General features: G+C 27.2%; 1 protein-coding gene across 1 annotated transcript in view; it reads right to left on the bottom strand.

Moving 5' to 3' along the window:
* The window catches only part of LOC129989354 (acetoacetyl-CoA synthetase-like), a 34,905-nt gene extending 10,576 nt beyond the window's left edge, over positions 1-24,329 (bottom strand). The window contains exons 1-12 of the mRNA XM_056097844.1: positions 24,111-24,329; positions 20,036-20,155; positions 17,966-18,069; positions 14,436-14,553; positions 13,451-13,561; positions 11,456-11,553; positions 9,720-9,834; positions 9,221-9,302; positions 5,636-5,789; positions 3,666-3,743; positions 2,469-2,658; positions 1,408-1,530 (exon numbers count right to left, since the gene is read on the bottom strand). Coding sequence (XP_055953819.1) covers positions 1,408-1,530; positions 2,469-2,658; positions 3,666-3,743; positions 5,636-5,789; positions 9,221-9,302; positions 9,720-9,834; positions 11,456-11,553; positions 13,451-13,561; positions 14,436-14,553; positions 17,966-18,069; positions 20,036-20,150 — 1,288 coding nt within the window. The 5' untranslated portion in view covers positions 20,151-20,155; positions 24,111-24,329. The remainder of the gene's footprint in view (positions 1-1,407; positions 1,531-2,468; positions 2,659-3,665; positions 3,744-5,635; positions 5,790-9,220; positions 9,303-9,719; positions 9,835-11,455; positions 11,554-13,450; positions 13,562-14,435; positions 14,554-17,965; positions 18,070-20,035; positions 20,156-24,110) is intronic.
* Between the last annotated feature and the right edge of the window lie 785 nt (positions 24,330-25,114).

The following is a 25,114-nucleotide window of genomic DNA, read 5'->3' as shown; positions in this document are numbered from 1 at the left end:
ATTTTCTATCTGATGAAAATAGTTGCAAACTAAATTTTATTTATATAATCATTCCATATTTAGGCAACGTATTCAGAGACAGATAAACAAGATTTCAAATATTTTGTTTAATTTATGCAGAATTTTGTTGAATTTATGACATTAAGTTTCTGAATTGTGTTAAATCTACAACGACAGACAAAGAAATAGACATAATTTGACGAGTTTAGTTATAATTTGAAATCCATTTTCAATCTGATGAAAACAGTTGTAAACTAAATTTAATTTAAATAGTCATTCCATATTTAGGCAACGTGTTCAGAGACAGATAAACAAGATTTCAAATATTTTGTTGAATTTATGAAGAATTTTGTTGAATTTATGACATTAAGTTTCTGAATTGTGTTAAATCTACAAGGACAGACAAAGAAATAGACATAATTTGACGAGTTTAGTTATAATTTGAAATCCATTTTCAATCTGATGAAAACAGTTGTAAACTAAATTTAATTTAAATAGTCATTCCATATTTAGGCAACGTGTTCAGAGACAGATAAACAAGATTTCAAATATTTTGTTGAATTTATGAAGAATTTTGTTGAATTTATGACATTAAGTTTCTGAATTGTGTTAAATCTACAACGACAGACAAAGAAATAGACATAATTTGACGAGTTTAGTTATAATTTGAAATCCATTTTCAATCTGATGAAAACAGTTGTAAACTAAATTTAATTTAAATAGTCATTCCATATTTAGGCAACGTGTTCAGAGACAGATAAACAAGATTTCACATATTTTGTTGAATTTATGAAGAATTTTGAATTTATGACATTAAGTTTCTGAATTGTGTTAAATCTACAAGGACAGACAAAGAAATAGACATAATTTGACGAGTTTAGTTAAAATTTGAAATCCAATTTTCTATCTGATGAAAATAGTTGCAAACTAAATTTTATTTATATAATCATTCCATATTTAGGCAACGTATTCAGAGACAGATAAACAAGAATTCAAATATTTTGTTGAATTTATGAAGAATTTTGTTGAATTTATGACATTAAGTTTCTGAATTGTGTTAAATCTACAACGAGAGACAAAGAAATAGACATAATTTGACGAGTTTAGTTATAATTTGAAATCCATTTTCAATCTGATGAAAACAGTTGTAAACTAAATTTAATTTAAATAGTCATTCCATATTTAGGCAACGTGTTCAGAGACAGATAAACAAGATTTCAAATATTTTGTTGAATTTATGAAGACCTAAAGCATGACGTCTCATCAAAATTTTGGCACGTTTTTTTTTTTTTTTTTTTTTCAGATCATTATACAAACTTTCTCTTTGTATACTTCGCATACGAGAAAGTAAAAAGATATACATATTAAAATATTTTTCTCAGATTTAAAATAAAAAATTATACTAACCAAAAACAGATGCAAAGGCGACATCCTTTTTTATACTTGAGTAAACAAAATCATAAAGTTGTGACTTCACAACACTTCCGCCTGACATCAATACCTTCAAAGACTCCAAACTGTGATTTTTTGCTGAAATATGAAAGTGCTAGTGTTAAACATGTCAAATGTCAATGAACATAAGGAATAAAATATTTTCATACATTACCGAATATCTTAATATTACAGTAAAGAAATTTTATACAAGTGTTTTCTACTCTCAGAAATTTTACGAAGAAAGAAGTGTTCATGTTTGAGTAAATGAAATTTATTCATTATTATCAAGATAAGCAAAAGACAATTATTTTTTTAATATTAGATGAGCAACACCAGATCTGAAAAACAGCTTTACTTTTAGATATATAAACTAGCAATATAAAAACTAAATAATATTTAACTGTACATGTTTTACTTTATTCCAAGTTTAATAGTTTTAAACAATAATTAGAAATTTTCTTTTTTATGATATGTGCTATGTCTGCTTTTTCTTTTATTACTGTTTCATATTTTTATGAATTTCTTTTAGTATCCGAATTTTCGATAAAAATAATGATCTTGTATTTTTAAATAAAGTGATAAAAGAACGCTTTTGAAACTTTTTTAATTTCTATTATTTATTTTCCACTTCTTTATACTTTTATATTACTTCATTCTTTATCATAAATTTTATTAATATTAAAAAATTTTGTAATGATTTTATTTTTCATATTCATTAACAGATGACGCATCTTATGGGGAATCAAACTTATAGATTAGCTGATGTCTAAATTTATAAAACTATAAAATTTTGTAATACCATGGGTAATACAAAAATACATAAAATGTCGGAATTCCTGTGTATTTGAAACCAAGTGCAATACCAGTTTCGAAATTTCCTCGTTACAAACATGAACCAAATAAAATTAAATAAAAAGATGTAAAATGAAAATCAATTTTTCTTAATAAACGAAATAAAGTTTTTTTTTTTTTTTTTTTTTTTTTTTTTTGTTGAGTGTCATTAGCTGCTTAGTTATTAATTTAAATCAACTAACTCGGTAGATATTTCCTTTTTTGCATTTCGTCCAATATACTGGCAGGTATAAAGACGTGGGTCATTTTCAATTCGTCCGTCAAATCCCAGAAATACGTGGGACTGATGAAGAAAGGCACTCCTTCGTACACAACTACTGCCGCTCCCACAAACAAGAGTGACGTGAAGCAATTCCAAGTTGCCCAGCCAACCTGAAATACGAAAGTTCATTCCTTATTAATTAATTATGGTCCAGAACAAACCACTGGTAAAATGCAAAAAATTAAGAGTAGAATGAATGCTAAATATATTAACTAGAATAGATTTTCTTTATCTGAATATAAGTTTTTGTTAAGTCCTGTAACATTGGTCTATAAATAAATACAATTGTGAAATTTTACCCTCTAAAATTTATCACTTAAGTTCAGAATAATTCGTTTTATCTTTAAAACAAACTAAATTTCCAATTTTGCACTTTTGAAAATTTATCTTAATAGTTTACTCACTAGTTTATTATCCAATTTTAAATTTAAATAATTGTTTTTGGTTTAATTTTTGCATCGATAGATTCTTTATCAAACAGGCAATAACTAAAAAAATCGTTTCAACATAACAAAATTCATTTTTATCAAATAATTAAATTAAATAACATTTGTTTTTCCTGTACGGATTAGGTTTATTATTACTTATATTTGATCTTAAAATGAAAAGAATCTCATTTTTATTACTAATTCTTATTTAGTACCTATATTTGGAAACGCTATGAAATTTTTCAGACAATCATGAACCGCAAAAGAATTTTTCTGCGCTAAAGCGAACAAATTCAAGGCCAAAAGCGATATTTGAACTGTCCTACAAAAATATTCCAGATTATAGTCCTAGATAGAATTTTGTCGCACTTTTACCACTTTCATTTTTTCTGAATCGCTCATAAGAGGCTTACAAAATCTTAAACAGCAAATTTTAATATTCAAAACTCTTAAAGATGAAAGCGTTATTAAAAATCATTGAAAACATACATTTTTGTATTCCCTGTAATTTTTAGAAACAAAAATATTATCAAACAAATCATTAAGTTTGTCTATTTTCTTCAGATGATAGATGTTGACCAATAAGAATTTTTGTTATTAATATGTTCTACATTAGTAAACAAGCAGTATTAAAAGCCTCGAAATCTATACAAAAATATTTTTAAAAAAAATAAATTCGCCTTACTTACCGGAGACATTGAAAAGTATACACTTTCTCTGTCAATATCTAAATGCATAGAGAAATCTCTAAATAGTGACAAAAGATACTGCAATAAAAAAAGAACCAATATAACAAAAGTAATTACTACCCAAACAACTGGAACATTTATTCAATAAATCAAAACTCTTAAAATTTCTGATGAAATGGAATTAATCATTTTCCATATTTTTGGATTAAAACGTTTAGAATAATAAAAAAAATGCAACGAAATTTTAGATAAGGAATTTAAAATACAAAATTTAATTCTTCAAAAAAATTTACTTAAATTATCATTTATATTATTTACTAACTATATCCCCACTGCAATTATGTGTCAGAAAAATCTTCATGCTTAAACGAACACAGGGATCTTCTTCAAAATATTCCAAAGATTTCTTTGCAATATATGTTTTTTATAATTGCAATTATTAAATAGAATATTTAAAATGATTCTAAATATTACACCGGTGGAATAAATAGTTTCTCACAAGACACATCTATACAAAAAAAACTACTCAAAATATTTCCGTAAATTTTAAGAACAATCTCATAGTAGCTACAATATACTTAAAACTTAGCCATGGCCTTAATAAAAGGCATTTAAGAAAATGTTTTTATTTGATAAACTCCTTTTAGTTTTTTTTTTTTTTTTTTTCACCGTGACGTTGAATTTACATAGACTGATGCCTGCGCCCTGGCATAGGGGTAGCGCGTCTTCCCCGTGATCTGGGCGTCCCGGGTTCGAGTCCCGGTTTGGGCCTGGTTGTTCTTCCTGTACTATCTGTGAGATGTGTGAATGTGCCCCCCTCTCTGTAAAAAGGGGTTGTGCAAGCAAATGAGTGATGCGTGAGTAATCAAGTCGTACTCTTGGCCCAAGATGGCTCTACGATAAAAAAACAAGAGGCGCTCCCCCTTAAACTTAAATCGGCTGTCTTCGAACAGCGGGCTTGTCCGTGGCAAGTGCCATAAGAAACCATAGCTAGATAGAACAGCGGGTGTGTCCATGGCAAGTGCCATAGATAGATAGAACAACATAGATTATTTCTTAATTCTTTTCTTCTGTTATTTTTTTATATATATTTTAGTTGATATTAAGAAAAATAAATAATAATAGTAGATATACTATAAAAGTATGCTTGTCATAATGTTACAGAGTCCAAAGTGTAACACAATGAGCATATATCTAAAAGAGCCCTACTTTTTTGTAAAGAATATACTTGAGATTTTTATAGTTTTCTGTTAAAGAGTTTAATATGACTTGTTATTGTAGTTCGTACAGTTTATGTAATAATACATAAAAAATTAACAAAAAATAGGAAAATTAATAAATTTGAAATCGGCTAAGAAAACATCTGTTATTGAATAATGGGTTCACTTAAAGACGTTACAGTTGTAAAGTTAAAAAAAAAACGGGTGTTTTATGCTGAAGAAAATTTCAAGGCATGTATGCTTGCATGTATTTTTTCAATTTTTAGAAAGTTTCAATGGTCAGGTGAGGCTGGATATGGGCAAAGTCAAATTATTCTGGATAAAGATGCTCTTTTGTCATAATTATTAATTAATTAAAGTATGAATTCTTAAGTTAAGATAAATTATCGTTCAAACAAGCTAAATTTTAAACATTGTAAAGCTTTTATTCTCTGTCGTCGGATATATATAGAACATAAAAGTAGATCGGATAGAAAAAACATAACAGATTTCTATTACGTTTTTAAAAGAACTGGAGATATTATATTATATATATATATATATATATATATATATATATGTCATATATGAAACTTTCCCCATCCTTGAGAAAAAGATATCATTAATCTGCAATTTTCTGGCCATAATTTATCGTAAAAACTTTTGAATTTCGAGAAAGCCTGATTCATTTTTCTGCTTAGATCTTCTGCAATGGACTGTTCATTGAGTTACTTACATACCGACAGTATTCCAGTAACAATGTATACTCACCCCGATCCCATGTACAAGAGGCTTCGGAAGTCCTGTTGTGCCTGATGTATAGTTAATAAATAAAGGATGATCAGGAGACACCTGTTCGAACTGTATTGGTGGAACAGATCCATCTTTCTCCCGTCCAAGTTCAAGGAATTCATTTAAAAAGCAACTGTCGAAATAAACATTGCGGTTAATATTACTGGCGAAAATTTCTGTCAATAACTTTTAATGTTAATCAGTATTTAACCCTACAATGCATCGGGTAGCCATTTAGTTACATATTTCCATTTATAAGCTTCTCATAACCATTTAAAAAGGTGACAATGAGAGTTTGGAATTCCTTTTTTAAATGCTTTTTGATAAGAATTTGTGGAAAAGATCGATATATGACAAAAGCGGCATTAGAATTAGATTTAAAACTGAAATTTGGGAAAATAATAAGATGATTGTTTTAAATAATTCTGCCGTTAAAAATACCATCTAAATTTGTTTGTGTCTGTATTCTAAAAATAATATAGATATAAATGAAATTGTATTTTTATTGCAGAATTGTTATAATGTGGTTTGTATAGTATTATTTGTATTGATAGTATTTAATTCATAATGTAGTCTTTCGGCACATTTTAGTTTGTTTTAAATTTCACAAAAAATATTAATTAAAGTGTTTTAAAATATTTTTTGATAAATTATATACATTTATTCAAAACATATATATATTTTTTGTAAAAAAAAAAAAATCATGAATTCTAGGGTTAAGAATATACGCCAATAAACTCTAAAATGCCTTGGAAAAACAGAAAAAAAAAACATTTTTAAAAACAAATGATTTTTTAAAATTAAAAATAAAATGCTTTTTCATTTCAAATAAAATCTTAGATTACAGATTTATTTGCAAAAACCTATGCATCTGTCTGAGTAAACCTCCGAAGAACAGAAAAAGAAATAGACATCCTATGTATTTTTAAAATTATTTTTATCTGAAACATAAAAGAATCTCAAATCATCAAAGAGTTATTATTTTAATTAATAAGAGTATATATGTTTATTGAAATTTCTAGATTCTATTAGAAAAAATATTACCTTATATTTGAGATACTTTTACTGAATTATTTACTCTAATTGAGAATAGCATGTATCTAATTGTTGATTTTTTTGCGACACTATTTTAATTCGAAAATATTTTACTGGAATTTAAATTAAAAGTTTGCACATAGAAACTTGAATAACATATAAAAAGTAATCCAATTGCAAAGGAAAAACTATCCATAAACATATCAATTGAAGTTTTGAGAAGCGATACCATACATTATAAGAAAATCTGTATTATCATAATTCCTGTTAATATCTTTGTAAAAATTTCTTCAGTTCAGAAAATAAAAAGTAAGCTATTTCAAAATACAAATGAGAAATTCGGATAAAAGTTGGACAGGTACAAATGAACATAATGTTACCATATGCTATTTCAGACGGTATCTTATTAAACTTACCTTAGCCAGAAACGACCCTGCCATTTTTTTTTTAATGACTGGATATTTAATATAGGTTTTAACATCTATAATGATTACGATTGAGATTTCTATTTCTTTACATATCATTCGTTCGTAATCTGGCTAGCTAAACCTCTGGATTCACTTCGAAATGTTGTCGACGCATTTCAACTATTTGTTCTCTTTGCAGGGAAGTCACCAGATTTCACCCTTAGAAGCCTGCTTTTCCAAATTAAATTTTTAAAAATATGAATTTGTTTATTACAGTTGACAGAATAAGGGTTAATGATAAAAAAAATCACATTGTATATATATTTATTTCGAGGGAAAAAGCAGGTATCAGTTCTTGAAGCAAAAACAGACCCTTGCTAAATATAATTATGCTATAGTAAAAGTAAGATACTTAACTACCGAAAAAGTACTTTTATTTTTCGGAAAAATGAAATACCTCAAAGATTTATTCCGCTAAACTTTTTCTAAAAATATGTCACTCGTTCAATTCAAAGAGAAAGCAAAATGTCATATTATTTTAACAGTTATGACAGCTGAAGTTTATTCTTTTAATTTTGTTCAAAAGAACCTTACGCATTGGCAACATACATATAGCCAAATATTAAAAACAAACCAATTGCAAGAGTACAATTCGATTTAAAAGTCCGGTATTAAATTTGAAACTTATGACATTTAAAGATGAAGGAAAACATGCGGTTAACGTTAGAATTTTTTTAGTTATATTCCTTTTTTCAACGATAGTTTATGAACTGAGATTCAATGCCTTCGATTCAGAACATTTATTAAATATTGATTAATAAATATTTATACTGATAACACATTAAAGGAAAAAGTTTTTTGAAAGGATTCAAGAACTTTAACAAAGTCTGTAAAGAGTTTGTGAGGTCAGTGTATCTATCAGATGGCAAGAGAGACATTCGGAGACGGCAGCCATTGTCTTCGTGCATTGATGAAAATACTTAATGCATGTCGCTGCTTGTTTTTTCCTATTGCTGATTTATTGTTCGAATAATTGCCGCTAAACTAAGTGTATTAAAAATGTAGTGCGCACTATCTTGTCAAATATTAAAGATTAAGAAAACTGGATGTAAAAAATGTCGTCTTTAAGTTCTACACATTCTGTATTGATATGTGAAACCTTCGCTACGACAATGTTGAGAAGTTGAGATTGTTGAAGTAGAGGAACTATGATAAGTATGACTCAAAATAATGAATATTTTGAAAAGAAAATGGTTAGTATACATTAAAATGTATATAATAAAATTTCAATTTAGCATACTTATTGAAGAAATTTGATATTGAGCAAAAATTAAAGATATTTAATTATTTGTTCAGAATTGATTTTATTCCATTATATACATATTTTGAGTATCGAATGATCTGAAGTATCAGTAATTATTCTCTTATTTTAATTATAAATTATCATTAGTTTAATATATTATTAGTAAATTTCATTGCCATTTTCTGCAAATTCTCATAAATTAGGTTGATACAATAATTTTTCTATAAAAGAAAAGTTAGGCCTCAAAAGTTTTTTAATATTTTTAAATAAATTATCATTAGTTTTAATATATTATTAATAAATTTCATTGCCATTTTCTGCAAATTCTCATAAATTAGATTGATACAATAATTTTTCTATAAATAAAAGTTAGGTCTCAATTTTTTTTTAAATATTTTTAAATAAATTATCATTAGTTTTAATATATTATTAATAAATTCCATTGCCATTTTCTGCAAATTCTCATAAATTAGGTTGATACAATAATTTATCTATAAATAAAAAGTTAGGTCTCAAAAGTTTAAAAATATTTTTAAATAAATTATCATTAGTTGTAATATATTATTAATAAATTTCATTGCCATTTTCTGCAAATTCTCATAAATTAGGTTGATACAATAATTTTTCTATAAATAAAAAGTTAGGTTTCAAAAGTTTAAAAAATATTTTTAAATAAATTATCATTAGTTGTAATATATTATTAATAAATTTCATTGCCATTTTCTGCAAATTCTCATAAATTAGGTTGATACAATAATTTTTCTATAAATAAAAAGTTAGGTTTCAAAAGTTTAAAAAATATTTTTAAATAAATATTACCCGTTTCTAATTCCACTTATATCTTTAAAATGAGAATCCTCTTTTGCAGGTACAATAATGACCTTCTCTAGAGATGGTAGACCTAAAAACAAAAAGAGACTTCTTTTAAATAAGGTTTCATATTATATAATACTTAGCCTTATAGATATATTTAGGAAGCATTTAGTAATTCACTAGTATGTACGGATAATGAATATTAACTTAATGCATTCTTCGTGGCATGCGAATTAGATGTAAGCTCAAGAAGAAAAATAAATTATAATTGTATTCGTTTTAGACAATAAATATAACCAAAAAAGAAAGAAAAAATAATTTATTCTGCAAAGAACTATTTCATGCAAAAATTTTCTAAATTGTCATATAATTCAAACTGTATCTCATTCCAAAGATGTATCTCATTTTTAGATGAGATTTCTTTTGTCTATGTTGAAAAATGTGTTAAAATAATATTTTATGAATACATTAGTAAAAATATTTTCATACATGAAAATCTAAGTACCTTCGACGATTTCTTTAATTTTTGGCAGCATTTCAATACTTTTCCTATCGTTACATATACGATCCACCGTCAAAAATATCCTAGGTTCCACTTGCTTGAATCTATTAAGAACTGCCTAGTAAAATAAAACAAACATAACATGATTGATCACATTTGTATTTCAATATTATTCAAAACTAAGGGTTCCTTCCAAGGAATGAAAAAATGGCCATCACCGGCCACGGTACAACCCTTCCCTTAGGAAGTACATCCTGTCATTAATGGGAGATGGCCATCCCTCCCCTTTTACTCTACCTATCAGGGCGGAGAGAACCAACCACCATACCGGAAGCGTCTGATCCTCAATTATGAGAAGCCCTCCAATGGAAGATAAAATTATGTCAAGTAAAAAATAAATTAAAACGGAGGTATCATTTATTATGAACCTTAATGAAAATTACAGAATGCACTTGATGTAAAATCTTCTATTACAAATTGAATTAAAATTAATCACTACTTATTCTACGCCTTATTCAGATTTATTTTATGAAACAGCCAAAGCTTTTTCAGATTTCAATGTGGCTTAAAGCTGTTTGCTACGTTTGAGACGTGGAAGATTTTCTTCATTTCATTTTTTTAAAAGATGTAGCTCATTTCACAATAAAAGATTTTATTAACAAAATGCTTGATACTCTTTATTCTCCAGAATTTTACCACAATAAACATTTCAAGTTTTAGTTTTGAAGAACCACACCATCAATCTCCTGGGTGTCACTGACAAGCGAATATGGCATGCAAAGCCCGATTCATCTCTGCTGTTTGATCATTCCTTCATATTGTTCTTGCACCTACCACCCGCACCCCCAACACCAATTTGATTTGCTAGATATTTAATAAGAAGAGATTGATATTTTCCAATCGTTTGTAAAATTATGGAATCTACCTTTCTAAAGAATCTAAGAAATTTTTCATAATGAACCTCAAATCAATAACAAAAATGCGATTATTACGATTTTATGGTATTTATTCGTTGAAGAAAATCATGATTTCATCGAATCAATCGATTAACACCATTTTGTAATTTATTCGAGTCAATTGATTGACTCAATTTTATGATTTATTCGAGTCAATTGATTGACTCAATTTTATGATTTCATCCAGTCAATTGATCGATTCAATTTAATGATTTCATCCAATCAATTGATTGACTCAATTTCATGATTTCACTCAGTCAATTGATTGATTCAATTTCATGATTTTATGGAGTCAATTGATTGACTCAATTTTATGATTTCATTTAGTCAATTGATTGATTCAATTTCATGATTTCATCCAGTCGATTGATTCAATTTCATGATTTCATCCAGTCAATAGATTGACTCAATTACATTATTTCATCCAGTCAATTGATTGTCTCAATTACATTATTTCATCTAGCCAATTGATTGACTCAATTTCGTTATTTCATGAAGTCAATCTTCGTTTGAATTCTTGATTTTATGATTCAACGAATCAATTTGGTGCATTTTTATGCGCTTCTGCTGCTTGCTTCAGTAGCAGTTAATATGTGGAGAACGGACTTTGATTTGGCATGTAGTGGTAACAGGAATTAAACGTAACAGTTTCCAAAATAGCACATTACAATTATATTTTCAATCAATTATTATAATTATGTTATGGTATTGTTTCGGTAAAACACTTTAAAATCACTTATTTTTCCGATTCTAGCGTGCTATAAATTGAAACTCAATATTTACCTCAGCACCTATGAGAGGCAAAGCTCCTGACCATATGGCTCCGATGCTTGTCACAGCAATCATACCAAGAACAGCTTCTTTTCTATTGGACATTTGACCTATAACAAAAGGATTCAATAGCATGATTTGAATCTCTGGGTAAAGGCGCCATTTTGAATTCAGGTATTACTAAACGAAGTCGGCCCTATACTTTGGACCTGTTATAAGAATAAAATAATAACACTGAAGCTACTAACGAAATTTCCCTTATGTAAATACTATGAGAATTTATTACAACATTTCACCATGCCAACATATTGGCATATTTACAGGTAGAGATTACAGGTACAAAACTGAATCCGTCTTTCAGGAAGCATGGATAACAGGCAATGGATTTACAGGCAAGAATCTATCCCCATGAATTGCAAGTTTGTTTAATTTTCTAGTAGGACTATTACTATATTTTATATTAAGTATCTATTTTTATATTCATTCATATAAAACTAGTAAAGAAGATCTCAGGTATTTATTCATATGCGATTTCTTTTAAATTAACTCTTGTATTCACTTAATTACATCGTTACTTAGCTGTAACTGTGACTTAATTAATGTGTATTCTTAGTCAATTAGGAAGGTAAGCCTGATTCATTTACTAAATGAAAGAACTGTTAAGTTAGATAACAACTAGAATATAATCATTATCCCAATTAAGTACATTGCATCTCTTAATTTGTTAGGTTAAAATTATTTCATGAAACTATACGTAGATTATTGGAAGATGGATTGAATAATTTTGATATACAGTCAGATGACAAGAAGTTTAGTTGAATAAAATATCTATAATGGAGATTTTCACGCAGCTCTATCGTGAAGACCTCTGATCATCAGCAACGAATTCAAAGGTCAAATCCTTATTTATATCGCATATTCTGTGGAGTCGGTCTCAAATCAAACTTAGAATCTGATTTGAGATCAAAAGTGTGATTATACTAAAGCTTAACCCTTTAAAGGGCCCTTTTTTTCTAGTCATATTATGTTAAAATATTTTTAGGCTTGAAATTAGAATAAGAAAAGGGATTCATTTAGCTTATTAGAGAAATTTAATTAATTAATTTGGTTAATTAATAATTAAGTAACAAATCAAGACACATCATTTTGTCTGAGATAAAGAACTGAAGCATCTAAGTTTCTGACTTACTAAAAAAATGTGTCAGAACTTATGCCAACCTACATAATTTCATACAAAGATTGATAAATTTGGTGGGAAGTATACTTCCCACGGCCGTAGAAAGGGTTAACCTCATGTAAATAACTTTTCATTGAGTCCAAGCGTTAAGATTCATTGTTTTATAGAATGAAAATAGTTTGGATTTTAGTCTGCGCTAAAGACAGCATGATTGACATCTTTCAGAAACAAACTTCATTCATATTAATTGCTAAGATATTCAAGATATTTTTCCCTCAAGAGATATTCAGCTTCATTTTAATCAATGTAATTTAGAATGATTAGTTTAGTTTAGTTATATTAACATCCCGTTATAAAGCAACACTAGGGCTATTTTGAGACGGACCTCGTCATTTTGAACCGCGATCAAATGACGAGGACGACACCTGAGGTGGCACCGCCCTCTCCACACCACACCAGTGGGAGGATGTTTGGCATGACGGATTTAACGTGCAACAGACTCCCTTACACGACGGTTCTTCGGTGGAATCGGGTCTCGAACCTGAAACCCTACGGCTCACACGCCGAGACCTTAACACCAGGCCACCGCGGCCTGTAATTTAGAATGATAGTTCAAATGAAAATTAGTTAGAATTTGTGTAAAAATTCTGATTTACTTCACATATTCTAGTTTAAAAACACTTTTTATATGATTATTGTTCATACTTTACTTTTTTATCTTCATGGTAAACAGACTGATAATTTTTAAACCAGAGGAAATATATTAAAATAAATTGAAAATTCCGTTTAACAACAAGATATATAGAAATATTCTGAAATAGTGAACTTACATACAACTATGTCTCCCTTCTTCAAACCAAATTTTCTAAAAGCAGCAGCATATAGCTCCACTTCTTTATAGACGTCATAAAATGTCATTTTTTCTGTTTCCTTATCTTCTCCTATAATTAAAATGAAAAAAAAAACGTTTGAATTATGATACGAGTAAAATTTTGATTATTGCATATAAAGGTATATTCGATAATGAACAATTTTAAGAGTTTGCAGTTCTTGCTACTTTTGGTGTTTAAAATATTCTATATTTTTCCTTGGAATCGACATATAATATGAGAAATACTGATCTGAAGCAATCGTTATTTTTAATATTCACACTTAATGTCCACGTAAAAAATATTTGACTTATAGATCCGCTGCTTCATATTATTCCTGTGATCATGCATTTTTTTTATGACGTAATATTTTTGATAATAATATTCATATATTTTTATCATAAATTTGCACGTAAATGTGACGTAATATTATTCATGTATTTTTTTATGACGTAATATACATGTTGTATCTTTCTTTAAAACAATCAGCATCATAGGCAATTATAAATTAATTTTTCTGTGTGTATGTATAACAGAAAAAAATAAGATTGTGGTCTTAACAGATTTAATGCTTTTAATAATACTCTTTCACACATGTATGACTGAAGCCTAATATTTACCTACTTTAAAATTAAAAGCAATCTCTAAGATGCAAATTTTGCAGGCACTTTCAGCAAATAATGCAATTTTTAAGCCTATACTTAACTTTAAAAATATCCTCTATAAGAATTATAAGAATCAAATATAATTAAAAAAAATATATCTCCAAAATTAAAACATTGCTATTTCAAAATGTAGGACTAAACTAAGATTATAAACATAAATTCCTTAATTCATAATTCTGAATATCAATTTTAAATAAATGATGAAATTTTGAAGTATCGCTCAAATCGTTTAATATTTACTTACAATACTTTAATACAAACATTTATTTAAGAGCATGTACCTGCAATAATCAATGCAACTCTATTATCTTTATACTTCAGTAAGTTTTCAGCAAGATTTAGTTTAGCTCCTTCAAACCATCGAGGTAGTTTTTCAAGAGGAATACTCAAATCCACAATCTGTAAAAAAATTTAATATCTGATAAGATAGAAACTTTCATAAAGAGTTTAGAATACACTTTATATAGCATATTTTATTCTACATTTTATATATTTATTTATTTTATAAAATTATATTTGTTCTTAAAAGTCTATATTTCTTTCAGTGTAAATTTTTTTTTGTGCGTGTACGTCTTTACTCATTGCTTTTTTTTAAAAAAAATCATCGTTGTTGTAGCATTTCTCGCTCAATATACTTTAAGAAAATTCGGATGTGTTTAAGAAAAAAAATATTTGCTACTATATTTAAACCTAAAAAATTACATCCTACATTGAATTACCCATTTGAATTTTAAATAAATTATAATATAAAATTATTTTCTTGAAATATATTGAGAATTTTATTAAATTTGAATTTATAATAATTTTAATAATCAACTACAAGCCTACAAAACTTTAATTTTTTTTAATTTTATTTTCTTATGCCTTGAAGGTGAAATTTTAATATTCATGTATTTGTGGGTTAGTTGATTTTTTTTAATTAATTAACACATATTTCTATAAAAATAATTTAGAATTAGTTTAAAAAATGCAAGAATTTTACAAATTTGGTTATTAAATTATTAATCTTATTCAAATCATCTAAAATATCATCTAAATTTTTTGCAAGATGAATTCTTCATATTTTGCGATTAAAGATTCAATAATGACATTTAATAATTAGGTACGTAATTCAGATTAGAACTAATTAATTAATATGAAAAGAATAGCTATTTGTTGGTCTAATAGATCATTATTTCAAAATAAAAAAAACATGTTCTTCACTCATGTACAACAATGTTAGATAAAAAAAAATAATGTTTCATGATTCATTTTTTTCTAATAAAATATAATTATTTAGTTAAAATTTTTAATAATTTCAAATTTATTAAAATTAAAGATTAAAAATTATTTCAATTTCATTTTTATATAATCATTTTTTGATTAATAATTTTAATTAATAATTTTAACATTACAGAAAAATGTAATAAAAAGTAATGAAAATAATATGTTTCATATTTAATATACTTTTTAGTTTATTTAACTTGCATAAACTATTTTTATACATATTTATATATAATCTAATAAAAAATTTGAGTTATTATTATTGCTATATTAAATATTTTTAAAGCTGACTTTCGCTATTATAATCAAAATTGTATAAATGGAGTTATTTCAAACATCTTGAATTTTTAATAGCTATTTTACTCTTTCTAATCTCAACCCTTATGTTAAAAGGAAGATAAATGTGTTTTGTTATCAAAAACCTTGTATATTTTACTTTATCTTAATTTAGACTTGATTAAGACTTTATCTTATCAATTTAGACTTTCACTATGTGATATCAATGAAATTGATATCTTGGATACGTAAACAGTGCATCAATAAAATTATTTTTTATGTTAATAGCTGATTACAGTCGCAGCTATTTTAACAGTGTATTTCTATGAATGAAAATTGTTAAAAAATATCCTAACTGATATTTAATTTGGATATTTATCTCATTATTGTTGCCTTAAATTTTAAAAAAAAATGAAATATTCTTTCAAATTTAAAATTTTAAAAACCAAAAAGTAATTTGAAAAACCAAGCGCACACTTTGTTTCTTTCGAATAGTTTATAACCACTTGATTTGAAAAATGGGGAATCCTTCTGTTAATTCCCCCATTTATGAAATTTAATTTTCTGTATCTTTTCATACAGATATGATTTAAGGCGTTACCCGTGGAGCATTATAAGTTTAATTTACCTTCTGATCGGAAAAGTCGCATCTCTGTTTTATTATAAAGGCTTCCCAAAATTAATGCAATATTTAAATTTGCCACCATAGCTGCAGTAAAGTGTTGGTAACCCTATTAAAAACTATTTGACAATTAGTAGTTTAGGGTTAGTAAAAATGAAGCACTACACTAACAAAGCGTTAATGTAAGATTTAAATTCAATAAAAAACACATTTTTTTCTTTAAATTGTTATATTTTTGTTGAATTATAAAGTACACAGGATAGGGTTATATATCGAATAAAACATAGGGCAAATGGCCTACATGGCTTGTTGTTTTCACTTATGGCATTTGGACAAGCCCGCTTACGAAATCAGCGATTTAAGCCGAGTTTGTGCAGTACCTTCAGAAGGTAATTGCCCCTTAGCAATGACTTCTAACTCATATGAAAATAACACACACTCGCTTGCACAACCTCTTTTTACAAAGGAGAGGGCTCTTTCACACACTCAGAGATAGAACACAGAGTAAAGAAAAACCATACCCGAACCAGGACCTGAACCCGGGAGGCCCAGATCACAGGGAAGACTCGCTACCCCTAGGCTAGAGCGCCGGCCTACATGGCTTTGCTGGCACATACGAACTCTTTTTAGAAATTTCCCATAACTCTTTTACTTAAATGTGGCTCAATTTCGTTGACGCAGAGTTGAATTTCCTCTTTCAACGTTCTTATGGGTTTATTGGTATAGACCTTTGTCACCAAATAACTCCATAAAAATAAACCAAATGGTGTTTAACCCCTTACCTGCCGAGGATAGCTTGCGAGATTCGGTCCCCAGTGCCACGTATATATATACGTATATAGTTGCGAGACGTATATATACGCCAGGGGCAATTAGCACACTGACTTAGTGAGACGTATAAATACGCCCTTGGCAGGCAAGGGGTTAATCACATGATCTAAGGGGGCAATTCTCAAAATTTCGAAATGTGTCCGCCAGATTTAATTATTTTTGAAATATTGTTCAGCAATGAAAACAGTTCAGTCGTAAATAATCCATATTAACACTAAACTATCAACTGTCAAATGGTTTATAATAGAAGTGCCACTGTGCGAATGGTGACAAATTCAAATTTTGGGTTAGTTTTGGGGACACTCTTTATATTCGGTTCAAATGGCAAACAGAATTGTAGTATTTACATTGAGAGGGAAGAAAGAGGAGAAGCTATTAATGATTAAATATCGTTACATTAATCACAGAGATATCAATCATAAGCACTTAGATAACAAATGAAAAGTCTCAAGAATTTATTTTTTTTAAATGTGATATGATTTTCTTAATTGGCATTATCTTTTGAATTTGTCACAATATAGCATAACCAATCCACAATATCCTCTTGAAAAAAAAGCTGTCATAATAAGAAAAAATTGGGATAAAATAATACGATGAGATGATATATACTTTCAAGACAATCATGGCTGTTCTGAGAGAATAAATATTAAAACTCAACATTACATTATATCTCAAAGAGATGAAGTATTTTTAAGCAATAAAAAGTGTTATGATAATTTCGAATTGGGGCATTCTTCTTCTAAATGCAGCTATTAAAAATTGTCTCTGATTATTATTAAAATTTTATACCGTAAAATTACAATTTGAAACTTAACAAACCTTGTCATATGATTTTGAATAAATTATTCCAGAAAAATCCCATATTTCAGCCCATAATTCTGGAATATGATCTAAGGACAAATCGTATAAGTCCCAGTAATTTTCTGAAATCAAAATTGTAAGACATCGATTATTATTTGACAAAAAAAATTAAAACACATTTCCAAAGTGATTTTAATGTTTTGTCTTAGGTATTATGAAAAATAATAGTGGCGACTAAAAACGATATTGAGATAAACGTTTAATAACTTTTATTTATAGAAAAATAAAAAATTGCAAAATTAACTTGTTATTAAAAAATTTAATTAATATTTGTAGAACTTATTACCAAAATTAGCAGTCTGAGCCTTGAAATTTTTTTTTATTTTCTATATATATAATGTTACATGTAATGATACCTCTTAATCTAATTTAAATCTTAATTAATTTCCAAATTTCTATCTTAAAGTTGAACATATTAATTTCATTTTGAAATGTTATCGTATTTCCTGATTCAATTCCTATTTTTTTATGTAATTATTTCTAACACGCTCTCTAGAAAACTGATGACTTTTGCATTTCTCATAATCCGGGCGAAAGAATAAAAATCTCTAAATCCTATACATGCCTTTCGAACATACCTAAAATTCCCCTTTCATAAGTCAGCACGTTCAAAGAAATCACTATCAAAATCTCATAATAAAATTATTGAAGGAAAATATTTCGGACATTTTGCTCTTATATCACGATGTGAGCAGACGTCTATATATTATCGCTTCACCCCTGTACAAATTATGATTCTGTTAAATAAATTTCTCCTTTTCAGCCAAGCATCTGCAAAATTATGTTTATGTGTTTGTATCATTTCAATGCAATTACAAAAAAAATTTACACGATGCTTTCATAAACTCTTCAAATACTTATGCTTTTATTAATCATTTTTAGAAAAAGTTCAGAGCATTATTATATTACTCGTTTGAAGTATCATAAAATTCTTCAGGTAATTTCAACATATAATGGTATTTCAAATCCTTTAAATTTTACAGTATCGTGTTCACTACAACTGCAGTTGCAGTTATCTTTTAACAAAACCTGGAATATATCATTTCTCAAATAATTTTTCAAAATATATAGAATTTATTCAAACTATATATTAAAAACATGAAAAAAGGAATGCAAATTTCTTAATTTGAGATCTGATTTTTTAAACCTTTATATTCTCTCTTAATTTGAGCAGAATTTTCAATTTCTGACAAATCAAATTAGTATTTCAAAAAATGTTGAAATTAATAAAAATTCATTTAAAACCCAATATTTTTTTTCTCAATTTTAAGGAAGATTTCCCTCTAATAATAATCTTCGTATATTGTAAGATTTATTTTAACAGTGGCTCATTTTCTTTCTATCTAGTCGAAAATAAGACTAGCAGAGAATTTTTTCATATCCGCATTGAACATTTTATATCCAGTTAAATAACAAGTATACCGAATGTTGCCATTGTTTTTTTGTTTTTTTTTCATGTTTTATTTTTTCCCCTTTTGCCCGATTCTTTTTGGAATCTAATATTATTTAATTTTGAAACTTCTGTACAACGGCCAAACGATAGAATAATTTCTCATTTTAAATTTATTATTATACTTTTTAAAACATCTTTGTTATTTTAAACAGATTCTTCGTGTTTATTCTTAATAAGACACAGCAATTTGATTAAAAACATAATTTTATAAGAAAATCGGCATCAAAAATTCATCATGTAAAATTTATGATTTTCCCGTAAAAATGCATGTTTTTTTTTTTGCTTTTTTTTCTAACATTTTATGCTTTAATGAACAAAATTTTATTGTTTAACATTCAGCAGAAGCAGATATAAGCTTAAGTAATTATTTTTGTAATTGTTGCATAACAATAAAACAATACAGATCTCACAGGTTCCCTATACATTTTCTAAAAAATAATTAATCTAATTTCTTTTTAAATCAATTCAGTTTTTCGGGTCTCATTCTTTGTACAAAAAACTATTTATGCAACTTAAGGCATCATGAAATTTTCATTCTGTTAAAATGGATATATATTGCCAAACTCTAAACTTACCTGTTGGAACATTATATTTTTCTGCGATTCTTTTCTTGAATTTCTTCATAACTCTTCCATAAGTTTCATCCGGTTTCCAAAGAGGCTGAATCTCTTCAAATTTTTTTCTATCCATTTTATCTATTATCAATAGAAAAAAAAATATTTATATCCAATTAAACATTATATTCGATATTTTTTAAGTGCGTGGATTTTCATTTCGTTATATTGCGCGCTCCTGATGCGAGTTATGCTTTGTATTTGGTCTTGGAACTTGAACCAAAAGCTATAATACCATTTGCATATCAATGAATAATGGAAGAAAGAATATTCAAAATCAAAATCTTAAAAACAATGTAAAATACAATGAATAAATTAACATCTTCAGAAAAGTATAAAAGATTTTATAAGAAAAGTTGAGAAAGAAATAACTTAATCGATGTAAAGTCCACCTGAAAAGAGTATAGAGAAAAAAAGTCTAGAAAGAATATATAATACAAAACTGGATAAACTAACGTCGTGAGAAAAATGTACAAGATTTTAAGAGAAATTTCAAGAAAGAAATCACTTAATTGATGAGAAGTCCACCTTTATGGATTTCGATGAATGCCATTTTAGGCGAGTTTTATGATAAAAAGGAAAAATCTAGAAAATATTGGAATTTTGATGATGTCTTCAATAGGAGTGAATATACAATATCTTTCTGGAAGCCTCTAAGATAAGCCTGCCATAGAAACTTTAAAAAATTCTGGTGAGAGAGAGCTAAAATCATGCAGTTGAATAGAAAAAAAAGTCGAGGAAGTTCTCAGTTTGGAGTGTTGATCTCCAATACGTTCTCTCTGTTTTCTGCTATTGAGACTGCTGAATAACAATTTGCTGCGTGTATGTTGGTGATTTCTGCAAGAGCTGTTTTGTGTAGCTTCATTTCAGTTTTGATTTAATTTAGTTTAGTTTAATTATATTTACGTCCCGTTGTAAAGCAACACTAAGGCTATTTTGGGATGGACCTCGTCATTTTGAACCGTAGTCAGATAACGAGGACGACACCTGAGCTGGCAATCCCCCTCTCCACATCACACCAGTGAGAGGACGTTTGGCCCTGACAGATTTAACGTGCAACAGACCCCCCCCCCTCTTACACGACAGTTCTTCGGGGGAATCGGGTCTCGAACCTGAAACCCTACGGCTCACGAGGCGAGACCTCACCACCAGGCCCCCGCGGCCCTCGATTTTGATACCTATGCTTCTTAGTTTCGTATAAAAATAGTCCTTATAACAAACCAGCTAAAATTTTCATCGTAGACACACCGTATTTGGATTTCCCACAATAATATTTCATAAGCTGCTTGATTTTCATTCTAAACATTTTATTGAAGAATACTCTCCTCATTCAGATTTTTACTAAATGCAGCGTTGAAGGTTTTCAGTGAATTAGCCAAGTACAGCTTAGTTACAATAACCGTTTGACAGCAACGCAGGAGCAATTTTAAGAAGTAATTTTGAATCTCGGTCAGATAAAGAAAACAATATCTACGCCGACACCGCTCTCACCAAACTTCTGCAACATAACAGATAAATACAAATTCCACATACATACAGGAGGCCCTTTCACCAACGAAATCAGATTTAAAAAGCAGCAGGCGTGCATGCTGGATAGACTTTTAGTGAAAATGAGTTTCTAACTTGGAACACTCCCCACCTCAAAATTCGCAATCTTACCAATAGCCTATTTTTTCTAATGGGTAAATATACTTTAGACAAATATTATTATATTAATTTAGCCAAAACTAAAACGAGAGGAAGATGACGGTTTGAACTTGGTTTCGTCATCTGATCACGTCAGACTGCACTGCAAGGTCTATCAATAAAAATCCTTCTTTTGAAGCTGCAAAAAGAATATGTGAAGTTTATATGACATTACTTGATTTCAAAATTTCTCGTAAATATCTTTGAAATTTCTTTTTAAAAAGTCAAATTAAAACCCATATATTTTCATTATAATTTAAAATCCACTATTTTGGATATAAAATGACCAAATATATTTCGTACGTACATCTGAAATTTTAAAGAGTTTTTTTTTTAATGAAACTATTAAATAGGTCTAAACAATTTATGTTTTATACAATGATTAGTTTCATTTTAGTTCATTATGAAATTTCCTAAAATTTTTAATAAGCTCAATTATATAAGTTTACAAGGTATTAATATAACACTATTATAAGGATGCTAAATTCCAGCTTTAAATGAAATTTTCTTTTTAACTATACTTTCTTTTTAACTAAAATACTTTAATGACTAAAAATTATAAATATCTTTAAAATTTTTAAAAACTGTCAATCATTCAAAGAATTCTTTGCATACGAGTATCTGAAGGCTATCGAGATATTGTCAGAATTTTATATATTAGCAGAATATAACGATACCATGGAACATTTTGATACTTTAATATTATTTTATTAAAAAGATATTAACTTAAAACAGTAAATAAATGTAGCAAGAATAGTATGTATATATATTTTCAGATTTTTGTAAAAGTTATTTTTAAAACTTCATAATCAAATTCAAATTTATTTATCAATGAATTACTTCTGGAACTATTGTCGTTTTTTGCACAAAAACTTTTCCGTAATGAACATGTTAATTAAATTAATTTGATAGCTTCACTTTTCTTATTTTTCTTGATTGGATTGTAACGGATTGTAAAATAACATGATTTATAACTAGAATAAAACGATAATTGGATCTAATAATAAATTATCATTCATAAATATTTTGAATGATATTTTCTGTATGTGCTTTAATAAACAGAAAATTTTCGAATATTTTTTTACAATATTTTTATTTTTTATGTCATAAAATATATTTTTTTACAATCTTTTAATAGTATGTTATTCTGGAGAATGTTTCATAACAAATCCTTTAATATTTCATAATAATATGGCAATAATTTAATAATATCATTTATAATCGAAAAAGAGACAGAGTAAATTTTATTTAATCTATCTAAAATGTTTAATAATTTTTAAATATTTTGGCAAAGTGAATTATTAATTATTTGTGCTTTGATTAAAAATTTAGAGCAAACCAAAAATTTTCAATAGCAGATAGATCGTTTGAAATAGATCAACGAAATTCGGTACATTTTGGTGAATGAAAAAATGTCCCTTGAAATAAAGATTTTTTAAAAAAAGTTTATTAATTAAATTTAAAATAAATTTTGTCATTTTTTTTGTTATAATTTTCAAATATTAAAGAGCAAAATTGACTTTTACACCATTTAGAAAACGACTGCCCTCTTTATTACACCAATTTAGCTTTCGGGCAATTTTTTTTAATTTTTAATAATTGTTAATTTTTTTTTAATAATTTCCAACAATATTTTCCATTGCCGTAATCAAGCTATAGTCGGTTTCGTTGTTCCATCAAATGTTTAGTCACGTGATTTTTTTCATAGTTGAGAGCTAAGATTCTATTTACCATTGGAGCAAATTGAATTAGGAATAAAAAATGAGTTACAGTGAAAGGTAATGTACTCTAATAATAATACTATAAAATAATAATGATAATGTAATAATAAAAATAAATAATAAATAATGTAATAATAAAGTAATGTAATATGCTAATACGTAATAGCAATGTGATATGTATTAATAAGTATAAACAGTAAAGATAATAATAAAAATAATAAAGATAATATGTGTGAGTGCAATGTGTTTCACTACAGTTACAGTGAAAAGTAATGTGTAGTTAGATGGAAGATAACTTGGATAATTATGTTTAATGGCATTATATCACGGGACCTGTTTACACAATAAATAGAACACATCTAAAGCTATTAAAATAATATGATAATAATGTCTGTAATAATTTAATGTTTAAAATGAATATGTTAAAAGAATCCTGAACATTAAGTAACGCACAAAGACATTTAAACGAAATTAAACAAAATCAATATTTTGGCAAACTTGCTAATCTCCAAAAGTTAATAGTAAAATAAATATTAAAATAGAAATACATTTTTCAATGAATTTTAGTAAATTTATAATCTAAAAAAGAAAATTTCGAAAACTTTGGAGAAAAATGATATTTAACTTACCTTTACTAAGGAAACTGTAGTTTAAAGATTAGAATTTCAATTATTTGATTCTCTTCTGTGTTAACAAGTGAGATATACACTCCAATTCAAGGCAAGAAAAAACATCTTATCATCCTCTCAAACTTACTGAATCATCCAAGTTCGTAAAACATCTGGGTTATCTGTAATCAACGCTGATAACATAAACAAGTAAAGAACAATTTTAGAGTTCGTAAAAAATATAAATAAAAAATAGAAGCAATGAAAGCCTTATTCATATTATGTTATTTCACAAAGGCAAATTTCTTTTTCTACATAAAATTTATTTTGCTTTGCAAATTCCGTCTTTTAGAATTGTAATGCTCATAGAATTGTCAATGACAATTACCTGGATAATGAATATAAGGAATATGGAAAGTATTAAAACGATTTTTAATATCCGAATAACTTTGAAAAAAATGAAGTCTAAGTGGTATTTTAAGATAAATGTATATTTAGCCAAAATAATTGACATTTCATAATCAAATTTTTCTCATTTATCTTTAATTCCTAAATTAAAATCTAGGACTTGAATATTATTTTACAGCAAATGTATCCAACTCATAAATTGTGACTAATTATCACAACAAAGTTCAGATTGCATAAAGCGTAATTAATTTTTAAAAATTACTCCATATATTTAAAGCACTACTTACAATTATTTGCAAATTGAATTTGAAACAAATTTTCCATTTAAAGTATATAGCATCATGTAACAAAAATATGAACGAAAGTAAAAAACTGTTTTGCATATTTTACATTTTTATAATAGAAGTATTCATCGATTCTTTCCATAAATATATATTCTATTAAGGTAATTGAAAATAATTTCAGTTTGAATCATAATTCAATGAAATTTGAGTCACTTAGGTTTCCAAACAATTGTCAGACACATATGGAAACTTTAGAACATTTTTACATGATATTGTACCACATTTGTAAAACCGTTTCTGTACAAGAAATTATTAAAAATATGTGTTATAGTT

Source organism: Argiope bruennichi, chromosome 10 (assembly GCF_947563725.1).
Source record: "Argiope bruennichi chromosome 10, qqArgBrue1.1, whole genome shotgun sequence".
Classification (NCBI taxonomy): Eukaryota; Metazoa; Arthropoda; class Arachnida; order Araneae; family Araneidae; genus Argiope; species Argiope bruennichi.
The sequence above is the reverse complement of the archived record's forward strand: the minus strand, read 5'-3'. Positions and strand labels throughout refer to the sequence as shown.